The 25,554-nt window shown below is 40.3% G+C and overlaps 1 protein-coding gene and 1 long non-coding RNA gene across 3 annotated transcripts; both read left to right on the top strand.

The window, feature by feature from the left end:
• The first annotated feature begins 19,309 nt into the window (after positions 1-19,309).
• Positions 19,310-21,380, top strand: LOC131007218 (uncharacterized). The gene is made up of 3 exons (XR_009095974.1): positions 19,310-19,861; positions 20,892-20,965; positions 21,322-21,380. It is a non-coding gene; the product is annotated as an uncharacterized LOC131007218 (long non-coding RNA).
• A 166-nt stretch (positions 21,381-21,546) lies between these two features.
• LOC131007217 (uncharacterized) lies at positions 21,547-23,964 on the top strand. Of its 2 annotated transcripts, XM_057934370.1 has the most exons (6): positions 21,575-22,862; positions 22,933-23,040; positions 23,255-23,327; positions 23,403-23,510; positions 23,598-23,672; positions 23,765-23,964. In XM_057934370.1, exons 1-6 carry the CDS (start codon positions 22,675-22,677, stop codon positions 23,768-23,770), a joined length of 558 nt encoding a protein of 185 aa, XP_057790353.1. In that variant the 5' UTR covers positions 21,575-22,674; the 3' UTR covers positions 23,771-23,964. The 2 variants fall into 2 exon arrangements, 1 of the variants encoding a protein (XP_057790353.1); XR_009095973.1 differs by having other exon boundaries at positions 21,547-22,862; positions 23,598-23,964.
• The last annotated feature ends 1,590 nt before the right edge of the window (positions 23,965-25,554 follow it).

Here is a 25,554-nt window from a genome sequence, read left to right as displayed (position 1 = left end):
TCTCTGTCTTATGGCACATAAGGGGCTATGGTTTTCTCCCCATCAGAAGGATTCCTGAGCCCTGTAGGGTGTCAAATGCTTACTTTATTGTTTTGCAGGACTATGGATCAACTCAAAAATTTAATGCTAAAATTCAATAATGAGGAAGAGGACTCGGGACCTAAGGCGTCGGACCCACAAACCTTAAAAGGCGATGAAGTTATTACCAGAGGAAAAGCTTTAGAGGAGCGAGCGGAAGTGTCAACCCCGGTCCAAGATAAAGGAGTCACCAGAGTCACTCTTGGGCATGTTTCAATCATTTGTAGAACAACATCAGGCCTCTGCTTCTAAGGTCACTACTGAAATTCGAACAATCCTTGGGAAGTCTGGTATTGACATCAGAAGGGCCAACATTTCAAGGGATGACAGGGAGGAAAACATCGTAAACTTGGGGGAATCTTCAAATGATCCAGATTACGAGGTTTCACAAGAGGAACCAGAGGAGAAAACACAGATGATGGAGGAGAAAGTAAATTTTATGAGGGAGCAGATAACCTCTTTGCAAGCCGCTCAGCAGGAGAAAAGTAATAAAAGAAAGGCTTCGCCAGAGCCCTCGCCGCTGAACACATATGAATGGAGTAAGGAATCAGAAAGGACGCGAGAGACGTCCCCTCAGATTAGCCGAAGATATCCGCCTACTTTACAGAGGGTACCAGAGCGGATGCAGCAAAGTCCTTTTTCATATTATATATTAACTGATTTGCTGCCCCACAATTACAAAACAATCAATCTAGTCTATGATGGAAAGGAAGATCTAGATGTGCACATGGCAAGATTCGAGGGAATAGTCATGTTACATCAATACACAGAAGGGGTTAAGTGTCGCATTTTCACGACCACACTCACGGGTTTAGCTCAAAAGTGGTTTCGGAAGCTCCCAACGGATTCCATACATTCATTTGAAGATTTGTACAACCTATTCATGACTCAGTTTTTGAGCTCTCGCGAAGCAGAGCGTAATGCCATGACGCTGATGGATATGCGGCAAGAGCATAGTGAATCATTGAAGGATTATGCCAATCATTTTAAAATGACAGCTCTGGAGGTCTCGGAGGCTGAATCACAGCTCTGCAGTTATTCTTTTATCCGTGGCCTCAGATCGGGTCCACTTTTCAATTCGTTGCAAATCAATCTCCTAGGTCGTTTATGAAGGAATATTAAATTGAATTAACGTTCCGTTTGCTCGATGATCGTTTCTTGGAATATTATTAATTTATAATACAATGATTAATCCCTAACATGCTCCTTGAATTTAAGTGCTGCACGTTGGAGTTCAGAAATACCAGAAGAATTCGTCAAATCGCAGCTGAACAGACCAGTCAGCTTCAAGCCTTCGTTTGAAGCCTCAAACGTCCTCAAATCGTATTCTTCCCAGTAATACGACTTGTTCGTCTTCGAGAGAGCTTTCCGTGGCTGCCTGTTTCGCCTGAATCGGAGTTCTGTGAAGGAAGTTATGGCCGTTCTCCTGAAACTGCCAGAACTTGATTTCCTGCGAAAATCTGACACCAGCTCTGATCTTCTGAACTGTATCCCGCTCAGCTTTCACCGTTGGATGGACAACGTTCTATGAAAGTCCCAGGAGAGAAAAAGTGCTATGCACGATCGGCGCTACTCATTGCTCTCAAGAAACCCTAATTTTATCTGTGTGTTTTCCTGAGAGCTGACAACTGTATTTATAATAAAATAAATTCGTGTGAGGCGCCTGATCTCTGTGCTAGGCGTTTTGTTCTCCATCTTGGGCTAGGAGACTTTGGCCAGTCCAGGGACCAGATACAAGGAATAAAGATGGGCCTCAAATAAATTAATTATCTATGGTCAGCCCAGACCATAATTAATTTATAAATATCAGTTCATTCCACTAGAGAACCAATATTGACTTACCCCTTTATTGCCGGTGTTGAGTCGGGGCTTGTATTTAGACTTATTAAATCCTAGTATTTAAAATATCCGACATCCATTAATTAATTAGAGCTCTGACAGCTTAAATTAATTAATCTCTTTGTAATCCTTAAGCAGTACCACTCAAACCTTATTATTGCGCCTGAACTTAATCAACCTGCAGGGTTTAGCGCAATAAACATTATTGAGTTCCTTAAGGGGATGTCATTATCCTATACGGATACGAGTACTAATACAGATAATCAAATATCATATATTAACCGCTATCACCCAAGATAGAGAGTACTCAAGTTACTATATAACTCTCACTCATAGTAAATCAAAGTGATACACGAATTAACATATATATCTGAAATCTTATTAGTATTAAGATTTTATTAAGTCACCGAGATCTTGATTCTTCACTTAAGTCAGATAGAAGAATACATCTTACTGTGGTCCTATCAATACGTTATGACGTACGAGTATAGACAAGTAGTCAAGACAAACTACTTCCATCTATACCGCAGCCTAAACCGATGATTCGTCCTAAAGTCATCTCGGCTGTGATCATATTATATCTCTTAAGGTTAATCCAATTATATGGTCTTCTGTGATCTACAACACACCATATAATCTACTTGTATAGAGATAGAGAACATACATATGCAATCATGAACACAATCAGATAGGAGATTGGATAGTGAACTTAGGAAACATTGTATACAAGCATAAAACGTTATTGCTTTCAGTATACAAATCCAACAGTTTAAGGATGTCATGGCAAGATTACCAGGCTACATTCAACTGGAGGAGACAAACGCTGCAAGAAAAGCCAAATCAGAGCACAATAAATCTGTTGGGTCCCGGAGGGTCACTAAACTGGTGTATGAGGAGGGAAGAGGGGAGGGAATACACCAGTAGGCTATTTTCGAAACTTCTTTTGCGAAACTGAAGTTAGTATCAAAACTGATACTGAAGTGAGTTGACTGAAGTGATTAGTGTAAAACAAGATCGGTTAAGAAGGCGTAGACTGATACTGATAGTGTTTCAGTATTTTAACTTCAGTACGAAGAACACATCGACACAATGATAGTTCACTTAGGGTTTCAGTCTTTTCAGTCAGAAATCAGAGAAGTGTTAGAAATCTTACTGACTATTCGAAGATTTTTTTTACGTGGTTCAGAAAATAAGTTCCTACGTTCACGGTCAGTCAATCACACTGACAATCACTGGGCTCGTGCGTGCGGGTGCACAATAAACCTTAAATCTGAAACTCTCGTTTTAGAGCTAACACACTGGGTTGGACTTATCTCCTTCTTAACTCGTAGTTGCTAAGACAACACTCGTCTAGCTTGCGGAGGCTAAGATTCTCTGAGTTCAGACAAGTGTCTCGAAGTCTTTCTATCTCAAATGCTCTCCTCACTCTTGTGGAAAAGGGTTCAAATCTCCAACTTAAGATTACTGAGAACAGGCTCTCAAGTAATCGAGGTCTAGGCTAATGATGAAGAATATATGCCTAGAGGCTCTAAGAGAATGTATGTATATCAGGTAGACTGATATTTATAACAATGTGTATTCTCTTATTCGATTCAAGTATTTTGAATAAGTATAAGTTGAGTCTTGAATTTGGCAGAGCTTCAGCGTATATTCTTGAATCGATGAGGTCGAAGGTTGATCATTTGAGCTCTATTTATAGGCGAATGTTGGGAAATAGATCCGTTGGAGGGGATCCTTCAACACTATCTGCCGTTTGACTTGTCATTTCAAATATAACTCAGGTCTTCATCATTTATCTCCTTTACGCCAAAAGAGGTATGGTCTTTCTTACACAGAAGATGGTGTTACAAGAAAAAGTAACACGGTAAGGGAAACTCTGTAGGGTGAAGGACGATTCACCATATCCTTGCATTAAATGCATTGTCCTTAGCATTAAATGCGGCGTGTACTAGAAGTATTCAATTTGTCCTTCGTTAACATTGAGTGTGTTATACATTACTCCAGCTTCAGTCCGTATACGCACCATCAGTGTGAGGTTTCCATTCGAAGCATTACTTCAGTTGCATTGAATGTTTTGACTGATCAAGTGTACTTAAGTGTTTTCCTAACACTTATACTTCAGTGCAAATTCTTCATTAAATTTAGCATTTAATTTAGGTAGACTTCAGTCTTCAGCATGGTGTACAAAGTAGCTTCAGTCTTTCATTCTTCAGTCTTCAAGACTTCAGTTCTTCGGTCTTCTACCTTTGCCTTTTCAGTCTACACTAGAAAAATGAACTCCAACAGTTGAGTTCAAAAAGAATTATAGTCTAATAAAATTATGATCTAAGGGTTTTGGGATCATCAAAACTAAGGGTATGATATTTATTCTTATTTCCCAACAAAATCACGAAAAGACAAGAGGGAACCCCCTCCCTTCCCTCCCTCACAACCTGCGGGGAGGGACCCCTGCCACGAGGTCCCCATCGGAGGCCTAAGTACTTTAGACCTGAGAATATCCCTCGCCTCCAGCAGAGACCTTCAACACAAGAAGTTAATACCTTTGTCAGATATGGTGAGTTTACCCCGCTAACTCGGTCAAGAGGGGCGGTCTTCCACATTGTTAAACGCGAACCGTGGTTTAAGCCTTCCCCATCATGGCGAGACGAAACACCTTCAGGGACCCCTCAAAATTCCACTGCGCCTTACATAATAGTTATGGTCATCATACCAATGGATGTGATTATCTAAAAAATCAACTTGAAGGTGTGGTGCGAGCTGGACGCTTACAAAATTTCATACAGTATATGTCTGCGCCACAACCACCAAGAGCCAAGGACCGGGCCATTCCACCTCTTTTCCCGCAAATCAAGGGCCCACGTCATGAAGTCCGGATGATAACGATGGATCATTGGATGGTAACTCTAACCACGCTCGCAAGGCCGTTATCAGATCAGCCAAGGCGATTGCGACCTCAGTATACAGTCTGAGACTTTCAGCGCTGGATCACGAGATATCGTTTGGTCCTAAAGATAACAGACCCATGATTCGACCACACAATGATGCATTGGTTTTCTCTATGGATATAGAAGTTTGCTTGGTGCATAGGATTTTCGTCAACACGGGGAGTGCAATTAACGTCTTATTCAGGAGTTGCTTGGCAGCGATGAACATTGGAGCATAGCTGAAGCCTTCATCAGATCCCTTATATAGTTTCTCTAGCGAGTCGGTAATCCCCTTGGGGTCAGTTGAGTTACCCATAACACTTGGCAACAGTATCCCCAAGAAGAAAACCAGAATGGTGGAATTTATAGTCATCGACCTCCCAAATCCTTCATATAATGTCATTTTGGGCAGACCAGCTCTGGATGCATTCATGGCTGTAGTCTCAACATATTTAAGAATGAAGTTCCCTATAGACGGTGGGGTGGGAGAGATGCTTGGTGATCAGGCCATCTCGAAGGAATGTTATCTCAGGGTGATGACCCAACAAGTGGGGCAAAAAAGAGAAATGAAGAGGGTGATAGAGCCCACGAGGAAGAAACAAAAAATAGGCATAACAGATCACCGATGGAAAGAGCTACCTCCACTCGCAAATCCTGTTGGGGACTCAAAGAGACCATCTATGGTTGCTCCTGGGGAGCAGTGCTTAAGTATTCAGTTGTTCCTTGGAAAAGAGGGATTCACCACCAAAATAGGCTCTCAATTGGCTCCCGAGTTGAAAGAAAAAATAGTTGCTTGTCTGCGATGAAATGCAGATGTGTTTGCGTTCAATTGGGCGGATTGAAAAGGAATAGACCGGACCATAGCTGAACATCGGTTGAATGAGGATCCCAAGATAAGATCGGCGAAGCAAAAACTACGCCAGTTTGGAGCAGAGAAGAAGGAAGCTATTCGTACTCAGATCAGATAGTTACTCAGAGCTCGGCACATAGTAAAAATTCAGTATCCAATTTGGTTATCCAATGCTGTTATGGTAGAAAAGAAAGAGAGAGAGTGGACAATGTGCGTGGACTTCCGAGATTTGAATGCAGCATGACCCAAAGATTATTACCTCGTGCCTCGAATTGACCAACTGGTGGACTCTACCTCTGGTTGTGAATTGCTCTCAATAATGGACGCTTACCAAGGTTACCATCAGACCAAGATGCATCCAAACGATATTCCAAAGACAGCGTTCGTTGTATGTTGTGGAGTATTTGGGTTTGTTAGTATGCCATTCGGCTTAAAAATACGGGGGCCACTTACCAGCGGATGATGGATTTTATCTTCCAGGAGAAAATTGAAAGGAATATGGCGGTCTATGTGGATGATATGTTGGTAAAGAGTGTTCACGCAGTAGAGCATGAGTCAGACCTGGAAGAAGTCTTTGAAGTCGTGAGAAGAAACAAGCTGATGCTCAATCCTAAAAAATGTATCTTCAGAGTTCAGTCCGAAAAATTCCTAGGCTATAGGGTAACTCCCCGTGGGATAGAAGTTAATCAAGACAAGGTCTAAGCCATTCTAGATCTGAGTCCCCCTCGAAATATTAAAGATATCCAGAAGTTGAATGGAAAAATAATGGTGCTCAGTCGGTTTATAGCCATATCTGTTGACCGAAGTCTGTTGTTCTTCAACATCCTCAAAAATAGTTCTCTGTTTGAATGGAGTGAGCAATGCCAAAAAGCGTTCGAAGAGCTCAAGGGATATATATTTGGCTACTCTGCCAATATTAACTAAGCCCGTAGCAGAAGAGACTTTGTTCTTATACTTTGCGGTGGGGAAGGAGTCACTCAGCTCTGTCCTGATCAGAGAAGAGGATAGCATCCAAAGACCCATCTATTTTGTTAGCAAGATAATGCACTCCGCATAGTTAAACTACTCGGATACGGAGAAAGCAGCGTTGGCAATTATGGTTACTGCTCGTAAATTGTGACCATATTTTTATCTCACAAGGTCATTGTCCGCACCTCTTTACCCTTCAAGCAAATCCTAGGTCGTCCAGATCTGTCTGGATGAATGGTTAAATGGTCAGTAGAGTTGAGTGAGTACGATGTGGAATATGAACCTCGAGCTGCAATCAGGGCCCAAGCAAACAACTTCTGGAATGGGTTGTATACGCTGATGGCTATATTACTAAAGATTGACGTGGTGTGGGAATTTATATTGTTTTACCCGCATGAGATGTATTATAGTTTGCTGTGAAGATGAAGTACAGAGTGTCCAACAACGAAGGAGAATATGAAGCAGTTGTCAAAGCTTTGCAAATGTTAGTACACCTTAATGCCAAAAAAGTTACCCTTAATACCGACTCATAACTGGTGTCTCAACAATTTATGGGGCAGTATGAGATCAGGGAGGAGTGGATTAAGATCTACGCCGAGAAGCTTAAAATGTTGTCAGAAAGATTTGAGGAATTTATTTTACAGCAAGTGCCCAGATTTGAGAACGGGAAAGCAGATGCATTAACTCGCATGGCCAGCGTGGTGGATCAGGTTTGGGACGGGAAAGTAGTCATCTTGAGAGCTGCCGAATTGCACAAGCCTACCATCATGGTTCTAAATCCAGCACAAGATTGGAAAACTCCCATTATGCACATCTTTAAAATAGGAACTCATCTGAATGAGAATGTACCGCAGAGGGCCATGTATGCTAAATTCTGTATTATGAACTATCAACTCTACAAAAGATCCTTCACGCATCTATATCTTAAGTGCCTTTTGGCTGAGGAGGCTGAGTACGCCCTAAAAGAAATCCATGAGGGTTGTTGTGGAAATCATTGTGGGTATAAAGATCTGACAAAGAAAATAATTAGAGCAGGATTCTACTAGCCAGAGATGATGAAGGATGCCAAAGAATATGTTCAGAAGTGTGTGAGCTGCCAGAGAAATGCTCCCAAGATATACATACCAGGGGAAGGTATGGGCTTGATGTATTCTTCATGCCCTTTTGATAAGTGGGAAATTGATATCGTGGGGAAACTTCCTACTGCTCTGGGAGGGAAATGCTACCTCATTGTGGCGGTAGACTACTTCTCAAAATGGATAGATACGGAAGTTGTAGCAAAGATTGACGATGTGCCTATAGAAAAATTCATATGGAGGAACATCTGTTGCAGATATGGCACCCCTCGTATCTTGATCTCTGATAATGGCACGCATTTTACCAGTGCCAGAGTACAGGATTTCTGCGAAAGGTTAGAGATTGCACAAAGGTTTATGTTGGTAGCCCATCAACAGGCGAATGGGTAGGTAGAACTGGCAAATGGAATTTTTTGTGATGGTTTGCAAAAGAGATAAGAAAAAAAGCAAAGGAAAGTGGGTGGATGAGTTTGATGCTATGATCTGGGCTATTAGAACTAGCCCTAAGACTGCTACCGGAGAAGCTCCCTTTACTCTAGTATATGGCGCAAACGCAGTAGTCCCAGCGGAAGTAAGACTGTTCTCTCACAGAGTAGAGACCTAAGAAGAAATTCAGAATGACGAGCTGAGAAGGAAACATAATATTTGGCCACTAATTGAAAAAACACAAAATCTGGCCATTTATTACATGTAAAGACTGTTTTGCTCTTAATTAGGGCGGACTGGATCCAGGTCGAATTCGGGTTTGCACGCGGGTTAGGCACATATAGCACTATGCCAACCGAAAAAAAAATCTAAATATATGGCACTAATATGGCCATAAGTACCATTCGTGCAACACTACATATTAGAGTATATGGCACTAATCATAAGTATCATTCGTGCAGCACGCTAAATGGAGAATCTAAATCCTAAATGGATAATCTAAACCTTAAATGAGGAATCTAAACCCTAAATGGATAATCTAAATCATACGGGGAAGTGTTCAAAATGGTCATATAACTGTACCCAGGTATATGGCACTAATGGCACTAATATAGCCATTACTATCATTCGTATGGCACTAATGGCACTAATATGACCATAAGTATCATTCGTGCAACACTGAGTATATGGCACTATAATAGTACCATATGTGCCTAACTCGCGCGCAAACCCGAATCCAACTCGAATCTGGTCTGCCTTAATTAAAGGCAAAACAATCCTAAAACATAAAAAATTGCCAGATTTTGTGTTTTTTAATTAGTGGATGATGAGTCCAAAAATAACGAGCAATAATAGAAAGCCGTAGAACACGAGAAAGACGCTGTAAAATAGTGAATTGTATTGAATATAGCGTAAGGCTTTGAGAGTAAGTAAATAATGATTGCTGATGATGTTTACATTAGGTTTTACATATATTTATAAACTAAGACTAATTAAGAATTCTAGTAGGAATAAAACTTTATCTCCAAGTCTCACTCAAATTAGATTTCTTCGTGATTATCTTCATATGTTCATATCAATCTTGGACTTGAATTCCTCCGTGAATAAAATCTTTTTCTGGATTCTAAATGTGACATATTGAGGATATGATAATCTTCTTGCTGCAGGGTTGATTTGAGCCAGGCAGGCTTGTTCTGGGCTGATCAAGGGCTTTTAGATTGAATCAGGTCTGTGTTGTCCGAATCAAGCCTGTTTTGACTAAATACTCGCCTTTTTCCGTTATTATCATCCAAAAATCAAGGAATGTATATTTTTATCCTCATCAGCTCCTCCCCCTAGTCTAGTCAAAACACGGTTTTTGGTGTTTTGGCTGGACTGGAGAATTAGCTACTGTGGCAGAATTGATTCTTTCATTCTGGGATTTGTCTCGTCATTTCCAGGTGAATCAAAGTTGTATATAGGCTCTTTTACACCTTCACAGAGTTGACTTACCTATGACAGGGTTGATTTTTGAAGAACATGATTGATTTTACTCGTACAGGGTTGATTTTATAGGGTGTGCAAACAGGTTCTTCTCCGTAGTTAGCATCGCAACACATGTCTGGACACGTTTATACTCGTGGAAACCGTTGATCTTCTCACGCGCTTGTTCTCTATACTCTTGTCAACCTACTCGCGTGAGGAACATTTCTCACCACATGTTTTACCGCGGGTTTTATTAAAACCCTATTCTTCAAAATTCAAATTTCATTTCCTTACATCGCCGATTCCTGCCTCTTTCAAACTCTCTTCAACTACCTTCCATTACCTGAGCTAGTTTCCCCGGTGTAACCCTAGATTTTAGGTATCGCTTTTCCTTTCTCTATATTGTTTAACCATTCCCCGTCGTGTTCCTAATATGCGCATGGACTGCGCAAACCTTGAGTCTTCTACCGTTTATGTGTCAGAACTTCACAAAATAAGTGAAGTTTTGCGGCTTCATGACTCTGATTTCATCCTCCATACTCAAAGTGGTGCTTTTAGGAAACCTGACAATGAGGATCTCCCTCCAACTATCATTTAAAAGTGGTGCTTTTATAACATCCCCTTCTTCTAGATTTCTCCCTATGCTATTAGACGAGCCCTAGCCTTCCATATAGTCTTGCATTTTTTTGGGGTGAAAAACACTGCTAGGGTGTTCTATGAAACCCAAGCGTTGAAGAAGACTGATATATTTTATCACTTTTCTTTCATTTCTTCATACAAAATCCATTTCCTAGATTATTTTGATTTTTATGATCAGGATTGGAAACATAGGTATTTTTTGTTAAAATAACTCAGAGTGATTGGGCTAGAAAATATCACATGTATCGTACTAGGTGGCAACGAGAGAAAGAGGACTATACTACTCCTATTACTACTCCCCTGCAATAGGTGGTAGATCTTTTACCCCAAATTACAAATTTAAACATTAAGTATATTACCCGGGATAATTCAGCCCTTACTGCTTCAGGATTGTTTGAAAGATTTCCTGCTGATCAAATTGGTAATTATTTATTACAGGCTTGATTAAAAAATAATAGGTTTAATTACCTCACTATATTACTTTGTTATATGCAGACATGCAGTGCAAGAGCGTGCCGAGTTAAGGCATTTGGAAGCCTAGAAAAGGGCTGCACAAGCAGAGACATCTGCCTTAGGAGCTGGCCAGGCAGAAGGTGTTGTAGTGACTATGTCTTCATCCTCCCCGACTGAAGGAAAATTGGGCATAACGGTAGGATCCAGCACTAAAGGTGACTCACATGGATCATCGGCTAAAAGTTCTCCGATTTTTGTTTCCCCAATCTCACAAGTTCCCCTGCCTTCATTTTCATCAAGTGGGCGGATGCCTACTCGATCCTCTCCTGGTGGAGTTTCCACCACCACATTATTCCAATCCTCTAGAAGCCTGAACGTCCCATTCACTCTTAGAGACGAAGAAGAGGAGCCTGAACATCCCGCCACCACAACAGCACAAGTGACTGTGGCTGCAGGGAAACACAAGGCCGTCAGTGGTGATGAGGAGTAGGGGTGAGCATCGGTTCAAAACCGAACCGAACCGATGCATTTTGAGAAAACCGAAACCGAACCGACCTCGATAGAAGACGGACCGAACCGAACCGCTAAATGTCCGAAAACCGACCAAAACCGAACCGGCCGAAACCGATCGGTTTCGGTCGGTAACCGAACCGAACCATTGTTTTATCAAAAAAATTGGAAAATCTGCCCAAATTCAATTAAAAGCAGGCTGTATTTTCGAAAGAAAAAAAAAACTAGTAAAATCTGTCGTGGCGTGGGAGAAGCAGGGGGGATCTGCGTTAGCGTTGGTTCGGCGGAGGAGAAGCCGGTCTGCTCGTGGCTGGAGGAGAAGCGGCGGAACCGCGAAGTAAGAAAAGAGGGGTAGAAAAACTGGAGGAGAAGCCGTGGAACTGTGTCAGCGTCGGTCCTACGCAGCGTGGGTGCGGTGGAAACGCTGTGCGGCGTGGCCGCGTGGGGACGGAGGAAGAGCCTGCGCGGCGTGGGTGCGGTGGAAACGCCGGCGCGGCGTGGGAGGGAGGAGCAATTAGGTTTTGAAAATGGAATTGGATGGTGGAGGAGGGCCAAGAGGCGGCTGGACTGGGGGGGCAGAAAATGAAAGCATTTTCAAATGCCTTAGGGTTTCAAAAATTAGAGTATAAAACATAAACTATATAATAAATAATATAATTATTAAAATATATTAAAAGTATCGGTTCGGTTCGGTTCCCGACCGAACCATGGCCGGAGAACCGAAACCGAACCGAAACTCTGTCGGTTTTTTAGTTTGCAAACCGAACCGAAAACCGAACCAGAAAATTCAAAACCGAACCGAACCAAAAATGATCGGTTTGATCGGTTTTTTCGGTTCGGTTCGATTTATGCTCACCCCTAATGAGGAGTCCCAACAGCTCAAAAGGTCGAAGAAATATCACTTAAAGGGCCTTTCGAAGTCAGCAGGGAAAGCTGCAAGTGGCCAGGATGAAGACAGTGATTGTAGCCCTGTTTTGAGCATGACTGGGCCGAAATTATATCATCTATTCATGAACCTTGGCCATGCTATTGATGTGGCCAAAATGCAAGTAGAAGACAACAAGCTGTGTGTTGATGCGGCCAAGAATTTTTTATACGTAAATCCTGCTCGTATTTCTACCTGTTAATGATTTTACCTCGAATTTGGTTTATTACATTTTTAAATTTTTATTGAAAGGTGGCTTTGTTAATGTTTTAGTGTGAAGCACGATTTCGTGACATAATGTTACGATGCCTGGAACTGGATAAGGTTAAGTCTGAGCCAGCCCAAACTAAGGTTTGCAGCAGGCGTTGGGGGCAAATACTTCCCTTTCTGAGGGCTCTGAAGCATGGGTTATCCCTGTCCTGGACAAAGCCATCAAGGCCTTTGTTCACAAGGATAATTCAGTACCTCTCCCTGCTAAGCCTGTCTTCAAGATGCCTTGCTTGGACTCTATTCATGAGTCCTTGTTCCGGCCTGCTGGTGCTCTTTCCAGTTTCTATGTAGTTCTCTGGCAGCCGTTTGCATCTTCCTATTTTTGGGTATTTCTTCCTTGTTTTTGTTAGGTCCGGAGGGTCTCGAATAGGTGTATGGGGGGAGGGGGGAATACACCTATAGGCTATTTTTCGATCTTAACACAGAGATCAAAACGAAACTTTAAACACAAACTCAGACACCTGTTTACTGAAAAGAGTTTTGACCAAAACAGGGTTGACGACTGATACTGAATACTCTTCAGTAAGGAGTTATCAGTTAAGTTGAAGTAACTTAACTGATGCAGGTAAAGCATCAGTCAAGTTTGATAAACAGAGATGTTATAAATCTTACTGACTATCAGAGGATAGATCAGTCAGACTGATAACACACGCAACGAAAAACTTTTGTTTCGCAATAGCCTGTGAGTTGAGCACGTTGTTAGTCTTAAATTTCTCTTTGCAATTAATCAGTTTTCAATTTACGAAGGGGAGAGCACAAATAAGAGCGTAAGTACTGAAAGCTGTAAATAACACAGAGATTTTTACGTGGTTCGGAAAACACTTCCTACATCCACGGTCGGTTGATCAAACCAACAACATCACTCTACAAGTGCTTACGGGTGCACTGCAAACCGATGCTCGTGCTTACGGGTGCACATCAAACCTGAACGTGTGCTTGCGGGTGCACACAACCGAAACAACTGAAGATCCAATCTTCAGTACCAACGCACCTTGTTGGATTTCTCACTCCTAGCACGCACTGTGCACTAGGATCTCACGGAGTCAGAGTACCTTCCTGAACTCCTTTACAACTCAAACACTCGATTCACTCGGTTGAAGGGAGGTTTGAAAACTTGCCAACTACACTTCAAAGAACAAGTTCTTTGCAGTTAGTTTGACCTAGGCTTTGGGTAAACCAGGTTTGCCTAAGGTCTAAGAGAATTTATGTAATCAACAGTGACTGATTTTTGGCTTTGGAATTTTCTTCTTCGATTCAAACTTTGGAGAGTCTGGGCTTTAGCTGAGAAACAATTTTGGCAGAGTTTCAGCTTATGTCGTTGAATTGGTGAAGATTGAAGTGATCCTCGAGCGCTATTTCATAGGAAAAGTCTTGAATAGATCCGTTGGCGGAGAAGGTCTTCAAGATTTCTTCCGTTAGAGAGTAATTTGAACTTGGGCTGAGGCTTCAATCTTCGAGGTTCCTTGTTTGGTGAGAACGGCTATCTTGAAGAGCAGGAGATGCGACATCTCTGAAAAGGTAATCACCAAAAAGGAATGGCCTCTGCAGAGAAAGGACGATCCTGAGATCTCTGCATTTAATGCGGCTGTACTTCTGGAGTACGTGGCTTCCTTTGAACGTTGGAGGTTTAGTTCGAGGAAGAATGTTTAACTGATACTTGACTTTAGTATCAGTCCGCTGATTCCACGTGGCACGCATTAAGTAATCAGTTCAAAACTGATTCTTCAACTGATGTTCCAGTCGGCAACTTCAGTCTTCAGTCCTTCGTTCTTCAGTCTTCAGAACAGCAAGCTAAACTAGAAAAAGAACTTTAACACTTGAGTTCGAACAGTTCTAGTCTATTACAAATGAATCCTATTGATTTTGGTATCATCAAAACAAGGATTAGGATATTTGATTAAGTTCCCAACAATTTCTCCTTTTTTGATGATGCCAAAACCACACAGCAGTTCTAAGCGAGAAAAAGACTGAACTCAGAGCATAAGTTCTAAAACAAGGTTAATACAATTCCCCCTTAACAATAGAACCTAAAACTTGTACTAAGAGGAAAAACGCAACAGTTCAAACAGAACAAGGACAAGACAGAAAAATATTAATCAGAGCCTGGACAAAAAGTCATTGTCTTCAGGTTGAGATCAAAAGAAGTTCTTTTCATTATTTGAAAAACTGATGAGACATCAGTCGAGGTACAGAGCAAGACATACAAGGGAGCAAAAACAACAAAGAAAACACATTGAAAACCCATGGACTCCAGCAGTCTGCTTGTCTGCGCCTTGAACTTCTTGATCTTCATCTTCAGTCTTCATGTTCCTAAACTTGTTCCACTCACACCTATTTTCCGTTGACTTGAGGTCTTTACTGAAACGTCATCCTTACAATTTCTGGTGATCCTTTTGCTTTACCATCTTCAGTCTTTCGAGAAGATGCAGGGAACTACCTTCGAGAAGGTTTTTATCTGACTTTCTACTTTCTCCCTTTTTGGCAACATCAAAAAGAGAGCTGATGATGGATGCTATGATCGGATAGAACTCAACTCCGATTCTCAAGCACTTGTGAGAGGTCTTGAGAAGAGGATATGTCCAGAGATGCAGAAGAGGCAGACGCCAGTGGGGAGGTGAGAGATGAGAAGGGAGACGGAGAAGTGAAGGAGACGGAGAGATGGAGAAGAGCAGTGTGAAGAAAAGGAAAGTATGCATAGCATCTTGGAGATATTCATGAGATGCGGCTATGCACACGAACCTTAAAGGAAGAGGGTGAGAGACAAAAGATGGTGAGGAAGAGGAGTGACAGAGATGAGGAGGGAGACAGAGGAAATGCATGGCGAACCTTTGGTGAAAGAATTAGGGCAAAAAAGGGCTCGTCATGCATGCAGGGAACGGATGTGAGGATGAAAAATTGAATCAGCGATAGTCGTGAGGACTAACACTGTCGATATTGCGCCGGCTGACAACAAGCTCCTGCTCATTGTTGTTGCACCATATGGAAGCTTCACAAAAGGATGTGAGGCTCGCCTGAGAACCAGGTGAAGTCCGTCTTCTTGAGACAGGTACTTCAAACCGTATGGGCCGGGCATGAGGATGGAAGACACTCGTGTCGCTGGATATAAGTGGGAGTAGAGACAAGTTTGACGTCAGAGAGACGTTGAGATCCAGTGGAAGGGTCCGGTGAAGACCAAGTATGTGAGCGTCATTCTCCCACTCCATGACTTCGCAGTTATTGAATTCTCCTTTGTCGGAACAAAAAAATTTTCTGCAACTTTTCGAAAGATTTGAAAATTTTGTCACAGTGAAGGTTGTGGAGAGTTGTTAGTTGATGCAGAAAAACAAACTAAGACATCAAGGTATAAATAGACAATTTTACCAAGAGGGAAGATGAAAAAGTTTTTCGAAAACTGTGCCGAAAATGTTTTTGAACGAAAATTTCACGTCCGCCGTCACTGCAGGGGGCAGAAGCTTCAAAAGGTAAGAAAGATCATTGTATTTTGTCAAATCAATGAGATTCTCAAGAAATTTTATTCCAGAGGCAAAAGGTTGGAAAGATATTTAGAAAAGATCTGGACAAGTTAAATCAAAATCAAATCTTCTTAAAAGTATTTGTCCTTCACGGATATTTCATTTTGCAACAATCAGTTAAAGATTTTTGAAACAAACTGATCAGTTAGAGAAAGCTTTTGAAAATAAACAAAAGACTCATAACTAAAATAACTAATTTTCGAAGTGTAAGTTGAAGATACTTACTGGTCGACTGATCGTTATTGTCAGTCCATACCACTGATTCTGGATGACTTATCAGAATAAGTTCTCTTCAAATGAAGACTTGTCTTCATTATTTTCCACGTCAGCAGTTGTAGAGTACCAGTTGGTTGTCCACCAGTCATCGTGACTGTTGAGGACATCTTCAAACACAGCATCACTCTTCTGGGTTGATGAGGCCGATCCTTCCACACAGATCGTTGAACTGCGGTCGGAATCCATTTAACATAGATATTCTTCTTTTCGACGTGATCACGAATGAAGTGATGTCGGATAGCAATATGCTTGACTCTGGTGTGATGAACTAGATATTGTGAGATTACAATAGCACTGGAGCTGTGGCAATAGATTGGGACTTCCTTCTCTTCGATCCCATAGTCCTTCAGTTGTTGGACTAATCATAGGAGTTGTGAACAGCAGCTTCCCGCAGCAACATATTCAGCTTCAGTTGTGGAGGTGGCGACTGAAGTCTGCTTCTTTGAAAAACCAAGAGATAAGCTTGTTGCCTAGGAATTGACAAGTTCCCGAAGTTGATTTGCGATCAATTTTACATTCTGCAAAATCTGAGTCTGAAAATCTGGTGAGCTTGAAGTCATCGTCAGCTGGGTACCACAATCCTAAGTTGGGTGTGCCTTTGAGATATCGTAAAATACGTTTTGCAGTATCCATATGAGCTTCCTTTGGATCTGACTGATATCTTGCACAAACTCCGACTGCATACGCAATATCTGGTCTGCTAGCAGTCAAATACAGTAATGACCCAATGATTTCTCTGTATTTGGTTGACGATACAGATTCTCCTTCTGATCCTGGATCTACTTTCCAGTTTGTGTTCATTGGAATCTTGACTGATTTCATGTGTTGAATACCGAACTTGGCGATCAGTTCCTTGGTGTACTTTAACTGGTTGATCAGTATTCCTTCGCTGGTCTGCTTGACTTGTAATCCAAGAAAGAAATTCATTTCTCCCATCATGGACATCTGAAACTTGTTAGTCATGATATCAACAAACTTCTTGCACATGCATTCGGATTTGGATCCGAAGATTATGTCATCGACATAAATCTGACCCTTTCACAAGTAGGAGATCTTCTCCTTCTTTGAGAGTGAACAAGGTTCTGTCCACTGACCCTTTCTTGAACCCTTGTTCTACAAGATACTCAGACAGAGTATCATACCATGCTCTTGGTGCTTGTTTCAACCCATAGAGCGCTTTCTTTAGCATGTACACCTTTTCTGGTCCTACAACCTCAAAACCTGGAGGTTGTTCCATGTAGACTTCGTAGGTGAGCACTCCATTGAGAAATGCGCACTTCACATCCATTTGGTGTACCTTGAATCCTTTGTGAGCGGCAAAGGCTAAGAAGAGTCTGACTGCTTCTAATCTGGCAACTGGTGCAAAAGTCTATTCGTAGTTGATAAACACTCATTTTGCATGGTTTTTATGGTTTATATTCTGTAGTTTAAGTCGATTTTATGCCCGTTTTATTATCGTTTGGAGTTCATTGACTATTATTTCATGATTTCACGGTTGGGTGTAGTTTTGACTGTTTGGATGCAGAAATGAGTGATATTGGAGCAATGGAGTATAAGGAACATGTAGAGGAGAGGAGTTTTGAGAGAATCGAGCCCAAAAGTCGAGAAAAGACGAGAATTCTGAAGTCGGGATGAAAAAGGGGAGTTTTTAAACCTTCCGCGTTTTTACGTTTTTCTTAGTTGTTTTCGATTTTTAAACTCTTGTTTTACCCTAAAACTATAAATAGGTCCTCTTTAGACCTATCTAGGGTTCCCAACATTCATATTTCAGTTTTATAGCTTTAGAATATTTTAGCTTTCCAGTTTTCAAGGCTTGGATCAAGATTGAAGATTCAAGCCGCTACAATCGTTCCTATTCGATTTTTATACAATTTGTTTTTACAATTGCGTTATTTTTAATTATGTTTATGTTTGATTTTATTATGTCTGGCTAGTTCTTTTAATCTGAACCTAGGGTTTGTACATAGCTGATTAATTATGTATTTTTGATTTATTGATATCAATTTGCCTTCCAACTTGTGATTCATGATTCCTGGTGCTTGATTTCTTGTGAATTATCTGATCAATAATTTACATGTTTAGTTGTTCAGTTTGAGTCTTGAATGTGATAATTGTTCAGCCGATTCAGGAATGCATGATATAGTGTTAGCCTTGAGTCTTGAATGCGACAGGTGAAGCTATAGGAAGCTATTCTTTATGTGCTATTTGGAGTTAGTTAATTCCTTGGAGTCTTGAATGCGAAAAGGGGTTAATTAATCTACTTTCATAGGTGTTCGTTAGAGAAGCTTGTGAATAATTTAGTGATCTTTTATCAGGGTTGGATTAAAATTGGTAATTGAATCAATAGGTTGATTGCATATAGTTGATTAGTAAAAGTACATTCCCTAGGGTCAGAGTTTTCCTTATATTTGAGTTAGTTATCAGTATTTATATGCTCTTGAGTTTTTATTTGGTTAAATTTAGTTCATAATTCACCTTCATTTTTGTTTTGCCTGTTTACTGTGAGTGTATGTTTAGGAAATAGATAGAGTAATTTCGTTTTACAGTCTCTGTGGATACGATACTCGATTGCTACATTTGTGCTACAATTACACCGTTTTAGTTGCGGTTTACTTGCTAAGTAAAATAGTGATCAACTTTTTGGCGCCGTTGCCGGGGATTGTTAAGAAGTTGCTTTAATATTTTCGATAGGACTTTATAGTACTACAGGTTTTATTTTTTTTTATTTTTCTTTTCTAACTTTTAAAAGGTGTGTTTCTGTAGGTTGCGTATGAACACTAGATCTCACATAAATCCTCTTTTTGAGTTGGACCTTGAAATCAACAAGACTTTGCGCGATCTTAAGAAGCAGAAGAATCAAGTTGAGAAAGATACGATGGCTACTCCTGAGCAAATCCAAATTCGAGCTCTGCAAGAGCAGTTGAAGAAGCTGATTGATGAACAGGAGGCGAGAGAGGCTCAGAAAAAACCAGCCATCAATGAAGCGTTCATACCGTCACAGCCCAAAACCATTTATTTTCTTTACAAATTTTATTTGAAAATTAGTGAACTTTTAAGTTATAAAGTGCTTGAAAAAAATTTTATTTATTAAATTTGTGATGAATCTAGTCGCGCCCCTAGTTAGATTATTAATTTTAGATTACAGATTTTTACTTTGCAATAAATATTTACATAATTGGGCTGAATGAATATTTGCATATATTTTTATATTATTGGGCCTAAATAACTTATATTGAAGTGGGCCTTTTAACGAAGAGTTTTTGTAGGAATTTTTCTTTTGATTTCATTAATATTGGGCCAAATTCTTTGTAATGGTCCTAAAATAGCTACCACATTTAAAGAACACTGATCACTATTTCTTTTTTTCTTTTTATCAAAGATGTGGATATTATACTTTCTTAGCTTCCACGAAATATTTGCAGCCACAACCCATTCATTTTTATCTCTTCATTAATTTTTATCATTTATTCCATGTTTATCTTTCAAAATCAATCCACCTATGAACTTCAGCGATTATCCTCAATCCTCCATAAATATTTACTCTGCAAAGCTTTCTCCAAACAACTCACTCAAAAAATTTAGCCAAATCAAACTATTCTCTTGCCTTTGCAAAGTTTCCAGCAATAATCTAGCTTGTTATTCTCCAAACGGTAAGTTTATTTCCCCAAATTTCAATTCATAAAGAACTTCTGAAACTCTGTCAATTTCTAAAATCTCAGCAAAGAAAACATTCAGCCTCTTGCATCCAAGAAATCACACACACCAAAGCATAATCATTCTATTTTCTGCAATACTCCAACACTTTTACTGTTTTACATGAAAAATCAAAAGAAAAGGGAAGAATTAAAAGAATAATAGTAAGAAATTAGAAGAAAAGAAAAGGAAGTGAATGGAAGAATTGTTGGTGAAGATTGTTGTTGCCAGAGAGGTGAAAGGGGGGAAGCAGCCTGACCGGCTGCTGCTGTCTGTCGAGGGGCGGCAAGGGCCGCTGCTGTCGGCCAAAGGAGAGAGAGAGAGGCTAAGGTGACGCCGGGCAGGAGAGAGTGGTGGCTGGCGACGATTGTCGCCGGAAAAGGGAGGACGCCGCGACTGGGGCACAGTGAGGAAAGGACAGAGAGGATGGTGAGGAGAGATAAGAGGGAAGAGGGAGAAGTCGATGGGGGCAAGAGGGAGAGGAGGCGGAGCTGCCGGTCTCCGCCGACGGCGCTGCCGTCCGGTGGCGCGGCGGCAAGAGGCCGAGAGGGAGAGGGCCGAGGGAGGAAAGGAGAAGGGGGTGAGCGGCTGAGAGTGGGGGAGTGAGGAGGGTGCGTGAGTTGTGTGTGTGTTGGGTATGGAAGTCAAAATGAGATTTTAAATTAGGGTGTAGAATAATGGGCTTAGGGCCTCTTTGTGGATGAGTGTGGGAATGGGCTTTAATTGGGGCTTAATTTTATTAATGATTGGGCTCTTTTTAAATATCATATGGACTTCATATTTTAAATTTCATTATTACATTGGACTTGATTTTATTAAATCCCAACTCAAATTTTAAAGAAGCATGCATTTTATTATTTTATTCATTAGATCAACTATTTTTAAATGGTTTTATGATAATAAATTCTTAAGACTTAAACTACTACTATTATTATTTTTAAAGTCCAATTAGGCCCTTATATTTATTATTTGAATTTATCTGATTAGGTGCGGCGCGACTAGGATATGAATTTTAAATTGAATTACTCAAGTTGAAGTTCAAGTTCAAGTTCAAACTTCAGGTGTGGGATTTTATTTCAGTACATGCTGTGGTTAATCTTTGTCCATTTTAATAGTATGTGTTTACCATATGTGAGTTGCATTAAATTATATCGCTAGGGGCCCGCTCAATGGGTCCAGGACATTAAAGTCCTTGGTATGCCACAATGCGATTTCATGTTAAAGTTATGGTTGCAACCAGTCGCCAGGGGCCGGCTCAATCGGTCCAGGACGGAAAGGTCCTTGGTATGCCACAGTGCGACTTTCAGTCACGAATGTAGTGATCATATGTGATTCTCATTTTATTAACGTGGACAATGATTGCATGTTCCCACACTGAGTGTACCCTGTATGCTCACCCCATATTAAACATTTTCAGGTTTTAAAGGCCGGAGGCGCGTGGAAGGTCGAATGGCGAGTCAAATATTTTATATTTAGTTTTACGTAAAAATGTTATGTTGAGTAAAATATTTTAAATAAAATGTTTCTTTTCTTATTTTCACATTAAATATTTATTTATATTCATATATTTTCCGCGTGCGTTTTCATTTAAAATTAAAATGGATTTGGGTGAATTAAAATGGATTTGGGTGTCACAGGCCATCTGAGCGAATACAATTGAAGAAGGTTGCAGCTGCGTCCAGTTCTGATCCTATTGCAGCAATGGTTACTCAACAAGCAGCAATGGCCACACAGCAGACAGCGATGGCTACACAGCTGGCAGAGTTGACTACAAAACTTGGTGAGTTGAATGTTGGACGTCCTGAACAAGCTGTGATAGATCCGTCAGGCATGGAAGATGTCAATTATGTGAATGGCAGAAACTATGGGAATTTCCAGCGAGGACAGCCAGGAATGTATGGCAGAAGTCAAAAATTTCAGCAGGGTCAGCAGCAGTTCCAGCCAGGAGCACGCCCGCATCCTAATCTTTCTTACGGCAATCCGAACAATGCTTTGCAGCCTCCACCTGGGTTTTCTGTATATAGCGGAGGAATTATAAATGAGCCGAAGAAGGGATCACTGGAGGATATGATGCAGCAGGTTTTAACAGAGGTGTCTAGCATGAAGACAACTGTTAATTCAAGGATAACTAATTTGGAGTCTCAAGTGGGTAATATTGGGAATAATTTTTCATCACTGTCGAAACAAGTGCAGATTTTGGAGACTCAAGTTGGTCAGATTGCCAACCAAGCAGCTGCGCAGCACACACCAGGAAAGTTTCCTAGCAACACGGAGATCAATCCTAGAAATCAGTGTAATGCGATTCATTTAAGGAGCGGGACTCAGTATCAGAATCATCCAGAGCTGCAGGATGGCAAGGAAAAATGTGTAGAGATTGTTGAGGAGGATGACTTGGAGACGATTGTATGTGATTCGCCGCCTACTTCTAAGGGGTCGAGTACTTCTGCTGTTAAGGAGCCCAATCCTACTTCTACGTTTCCCAGGCCAGAGTACAAGCCTGTAGCACCTTTCCCGAATCGCCTGGCAAAGCCAAAGATGGATGACAAGTTAGCCAAGTTCATGGAGATGTTTTCAAAGCTTCACATCAACATTCCTTTACTTGATGCTTTGAGAGATATGCCAGGCTATGCCAAGTTCCTCAAGGACGCAGTCTCCAACAAGAAGAAGTTGGGGAAATATGAGACGATAAATCTTTCCGAGGAATGCAGTGCTGTGCTACAAAGAAAGCTACGTTATAATTTCTTACGCAAAACTGAATTCAATTTTTCTAATGATCATAATTATTGGTAGGTACCTGTACAAAAAGTTGAAAGATGATAACATGCTGGAAAAATTTGTGTTTGTCAATCCATTTGGCGTATCACATGGAGCTGCTTGTGACGAGAGGGCACGTAAGTTAGCCGATAGATTAATTCAAACAAAACCACAACAGCTTGTGTTGGTTCCTGTCAACGTTAAGTAAGTTAAATTATTTTATGTGTTAGTTTACTTATTTTTAATTTGCATACTAAATCTAAATTTTGTGTAGTAAACATTGGATCTTAACAATTATTGAGCCTTACAAAGATTGTGTCTATGTGATGGATCCTTTGTCTCATCGGAATCGTGATGCCACTTGGAAATCCGTAGTTGACACGTACGTTTCTCATCATCTTAATTGCTCTTTCTTCTACTCTTTTCTTTTATATATGTGTTTATTTCACAAGCATCTCTATCTTTATATATATTAGTTAAACTTTCCAGGTCATACTCAAGTTAGGGACAAAGAATATGCACCATTTACCTTGCTAGGAACAAATATTGATTTTGCGTATTAAAAGGCTAACGATATCCATATGTTTGTTTTCCAGCGCAATGACCATTTTCAATGCAACAAAGGAAAAGAATAAATTCAAGAAACCACCAAAATGGGAAATTGTTAAGGTTTGTAGTATTATTAACTTCTAGCATTGTTGCATTTATTATATACTCATTAATTAATCAATATATTTTTCACAGGGCCCAATACAACCCGATTTCAAACAATGTGGCTTTTACGTGATGCGATTTATGAAAGAGATCGTAATGGCGTGTCAAGACGATGACTCCGTTTTCGTGGCTTCAATGGTAAGAAGTTATATTAATTATTAGTAATATATTAATATAGCATTTTATGTCATATAGGTTTTATGTGATGAATTTGTTTATTGTCAGTTTAAAAGACGTGAGTATTCTATGAGTGAGATAAATGAGGTTCGAGAAGATTGGGCAACTTCTGCCATTAATGAGGTTTGTAATATCTAATGATTAGAATTTTTATTAAATATATCTATGGCTTTATAGTGTTGTTAATATATATACTTGTTTTCTTTGTCTTGTAGCTTTGACATGTGACATGGAGAAGTTCTTGCGCGTTGATATGACATTTTGAAAGCTTTCTGGAACAATTATAATTTAGTCGGTGATGTGGTAGAACATTGGTTCTTATTTTGTTGTTGGGAGATGTGGTAGAACATTGGTTCTTATTTTGTTGTTGTTGGATGAATATTGGTTATCAATGTTTAATTGGTCATTTTCAGTATGTTTTGATTTCTTTTTTTGTACAATTTAATAATATTTATAAATTAAAAACAGGAAAAAACCAATATAATATGAAATAATATTTTAAAAATCTGAATAAGCATATTTGACGGTTTTAATATGACTATAGATGACGCTTATAAAACGTCAAGAAAACTAAATATAATGAGATATTCTGGCTGAAATGACGGTTAAAAAGTGTCAAGAATAAACATAGAAACGTCATGAAAACCAATATACATGACATTCAAAAAGTGTCAGATATAATCAATAAACCGTCATGAAAACAAACATACATGACGGTCAAAAAATGTCAAAATATGAAAAAAACCGTCATGAAATATATTTTTCTTGACGGTTAGAAAGCGTCAAGAAAATAATATGAATGTCATGTATAACATTATAGTTGACGGTTATCCACCGTCATGTATACATATACAACCGTCAAGAATAATTAGTATACATGACGGTCATTAACCGTCACCTATACTAGGTACTATACTTGACACCAGTATACTTGACAGTCGACGGATATCATAGATGACGGCTAAAAACCGTCAAGTATGAGCGTTTTTCTTGTAGTGTACCATTGAAGCAAAATGATCCTGGCAGCTTTACCATCGCTTGTGTGATTGGAGGGCAGAATTTCTCCTGCGTTCTTTGTGATTTAGGGGCAAACATCAATTTGATGCCTCTCTTTATTTTCAATCGGTTGGAGATTGGAGAAATCAGGCCTACCTCTATTGCTTTGCAGATGGCAGATCGTTCCCTTACTTATCCCAAGGGAATTGTGGAGGATGTCCTAGTGCAGGTGGAGCAGTTTATTTTTCCTGCAGATTTCGTAGTGTTGGACATGCCGAAGGACAAAAATACTCCATTAATCTTGGGGAGTCCGTTTCTAGCTACGGGCCGTGCGTTGATAGACGTGCAAGAGGGAGATCTTACTTTCCGTGTCAATGATGAAAAGATGACGTTGTCTATCTATGATGCGATGAAGAAGCCAACTGAGCCACAAGTTAAGGATTGCAATTTAATTGATACTGTGGTGGATTTTCCTGCAGCTGTAGAGGATCCTATGGAGGAGTGCATCACACAGTCATTATATCCTTATTCAGATCTTGATGAGGCGTGTGATGAGATCTTAGATTATATTGCAGAGCTGGAGGCCGTAAAGAGCCATCCCATCGATCCTGTACCTTACATGGATATTCACAAACCTGTTGATGGGAGAAGCAAGTCGATGTAAAAGGGAGCTGATTTTCCTGTGCCAGCTGCAGCTGCACCCAAACTTGAGCTGAAACCGCTTCCTGAGCACTTGAGGTACTAATTTTTGGGTGAGAATGACACTTTTCCTGTTATTGTATCTGCTTATTTATCTCCGTTGGAGTTGGAGAAGTTGATGCGAGTTTTGAGGAAATACAAGTCTGCTATAGGATGGTCTATTTCTGACATCAAAGGAATTAGTCCTTCTATTTGCATGCATCGTATTTTATTGGAGCAGGAATACAAGCCTAAGGTGCAGCCACAGCGACGTTTGAATCCGGCTATGCAAGAAGTAAGAAAGGAGGTGCTCAAGTGGTTGGATGCAGGA

The sequence above is a fragment of the Salvia miltiorrhiza genome, chromosome 1 (assembly GCF_028751815.1).
Source record: "Salvia miltiorrhiza cultivar Shanhuang (shh) chromosome 1, IMPLAD_Smil_shh, whole genome shotgun sequence".
Lineage (NCBI taxonomy): Eukaryota > Viridiplantae > Streptophyta > Magnoliopsida > Lamiales > Lamiaceae > Salvia > Salvia miltiorrhiza.
This window is presented reverse-complemented; position numbering and strand designations above follow the sequence as displayed.

Coding starts and splice junctions, on each gene's coding strand:
- LOC131007217 (XM_057934370.1), top strand. CDS start 22,675: ATGATCATAATTATTGGTAGGTACCTGTACAAAAAGTTGAAAGATGAT. Junction 22,863..22,932: donor TTGGTTCCTGTCAACGTTAA/GTAAGTTAAATT, acceptor AATTTTGTGTAG/TAAACATTGGATCTTAACAA. Junction 23,041..23,254: donor TGGAAATCCGTAGTTGACAC/GTACGTTTCTCA, acceptor TTTGTTTTCCAG/CGCAATGACCATTTTCAATG.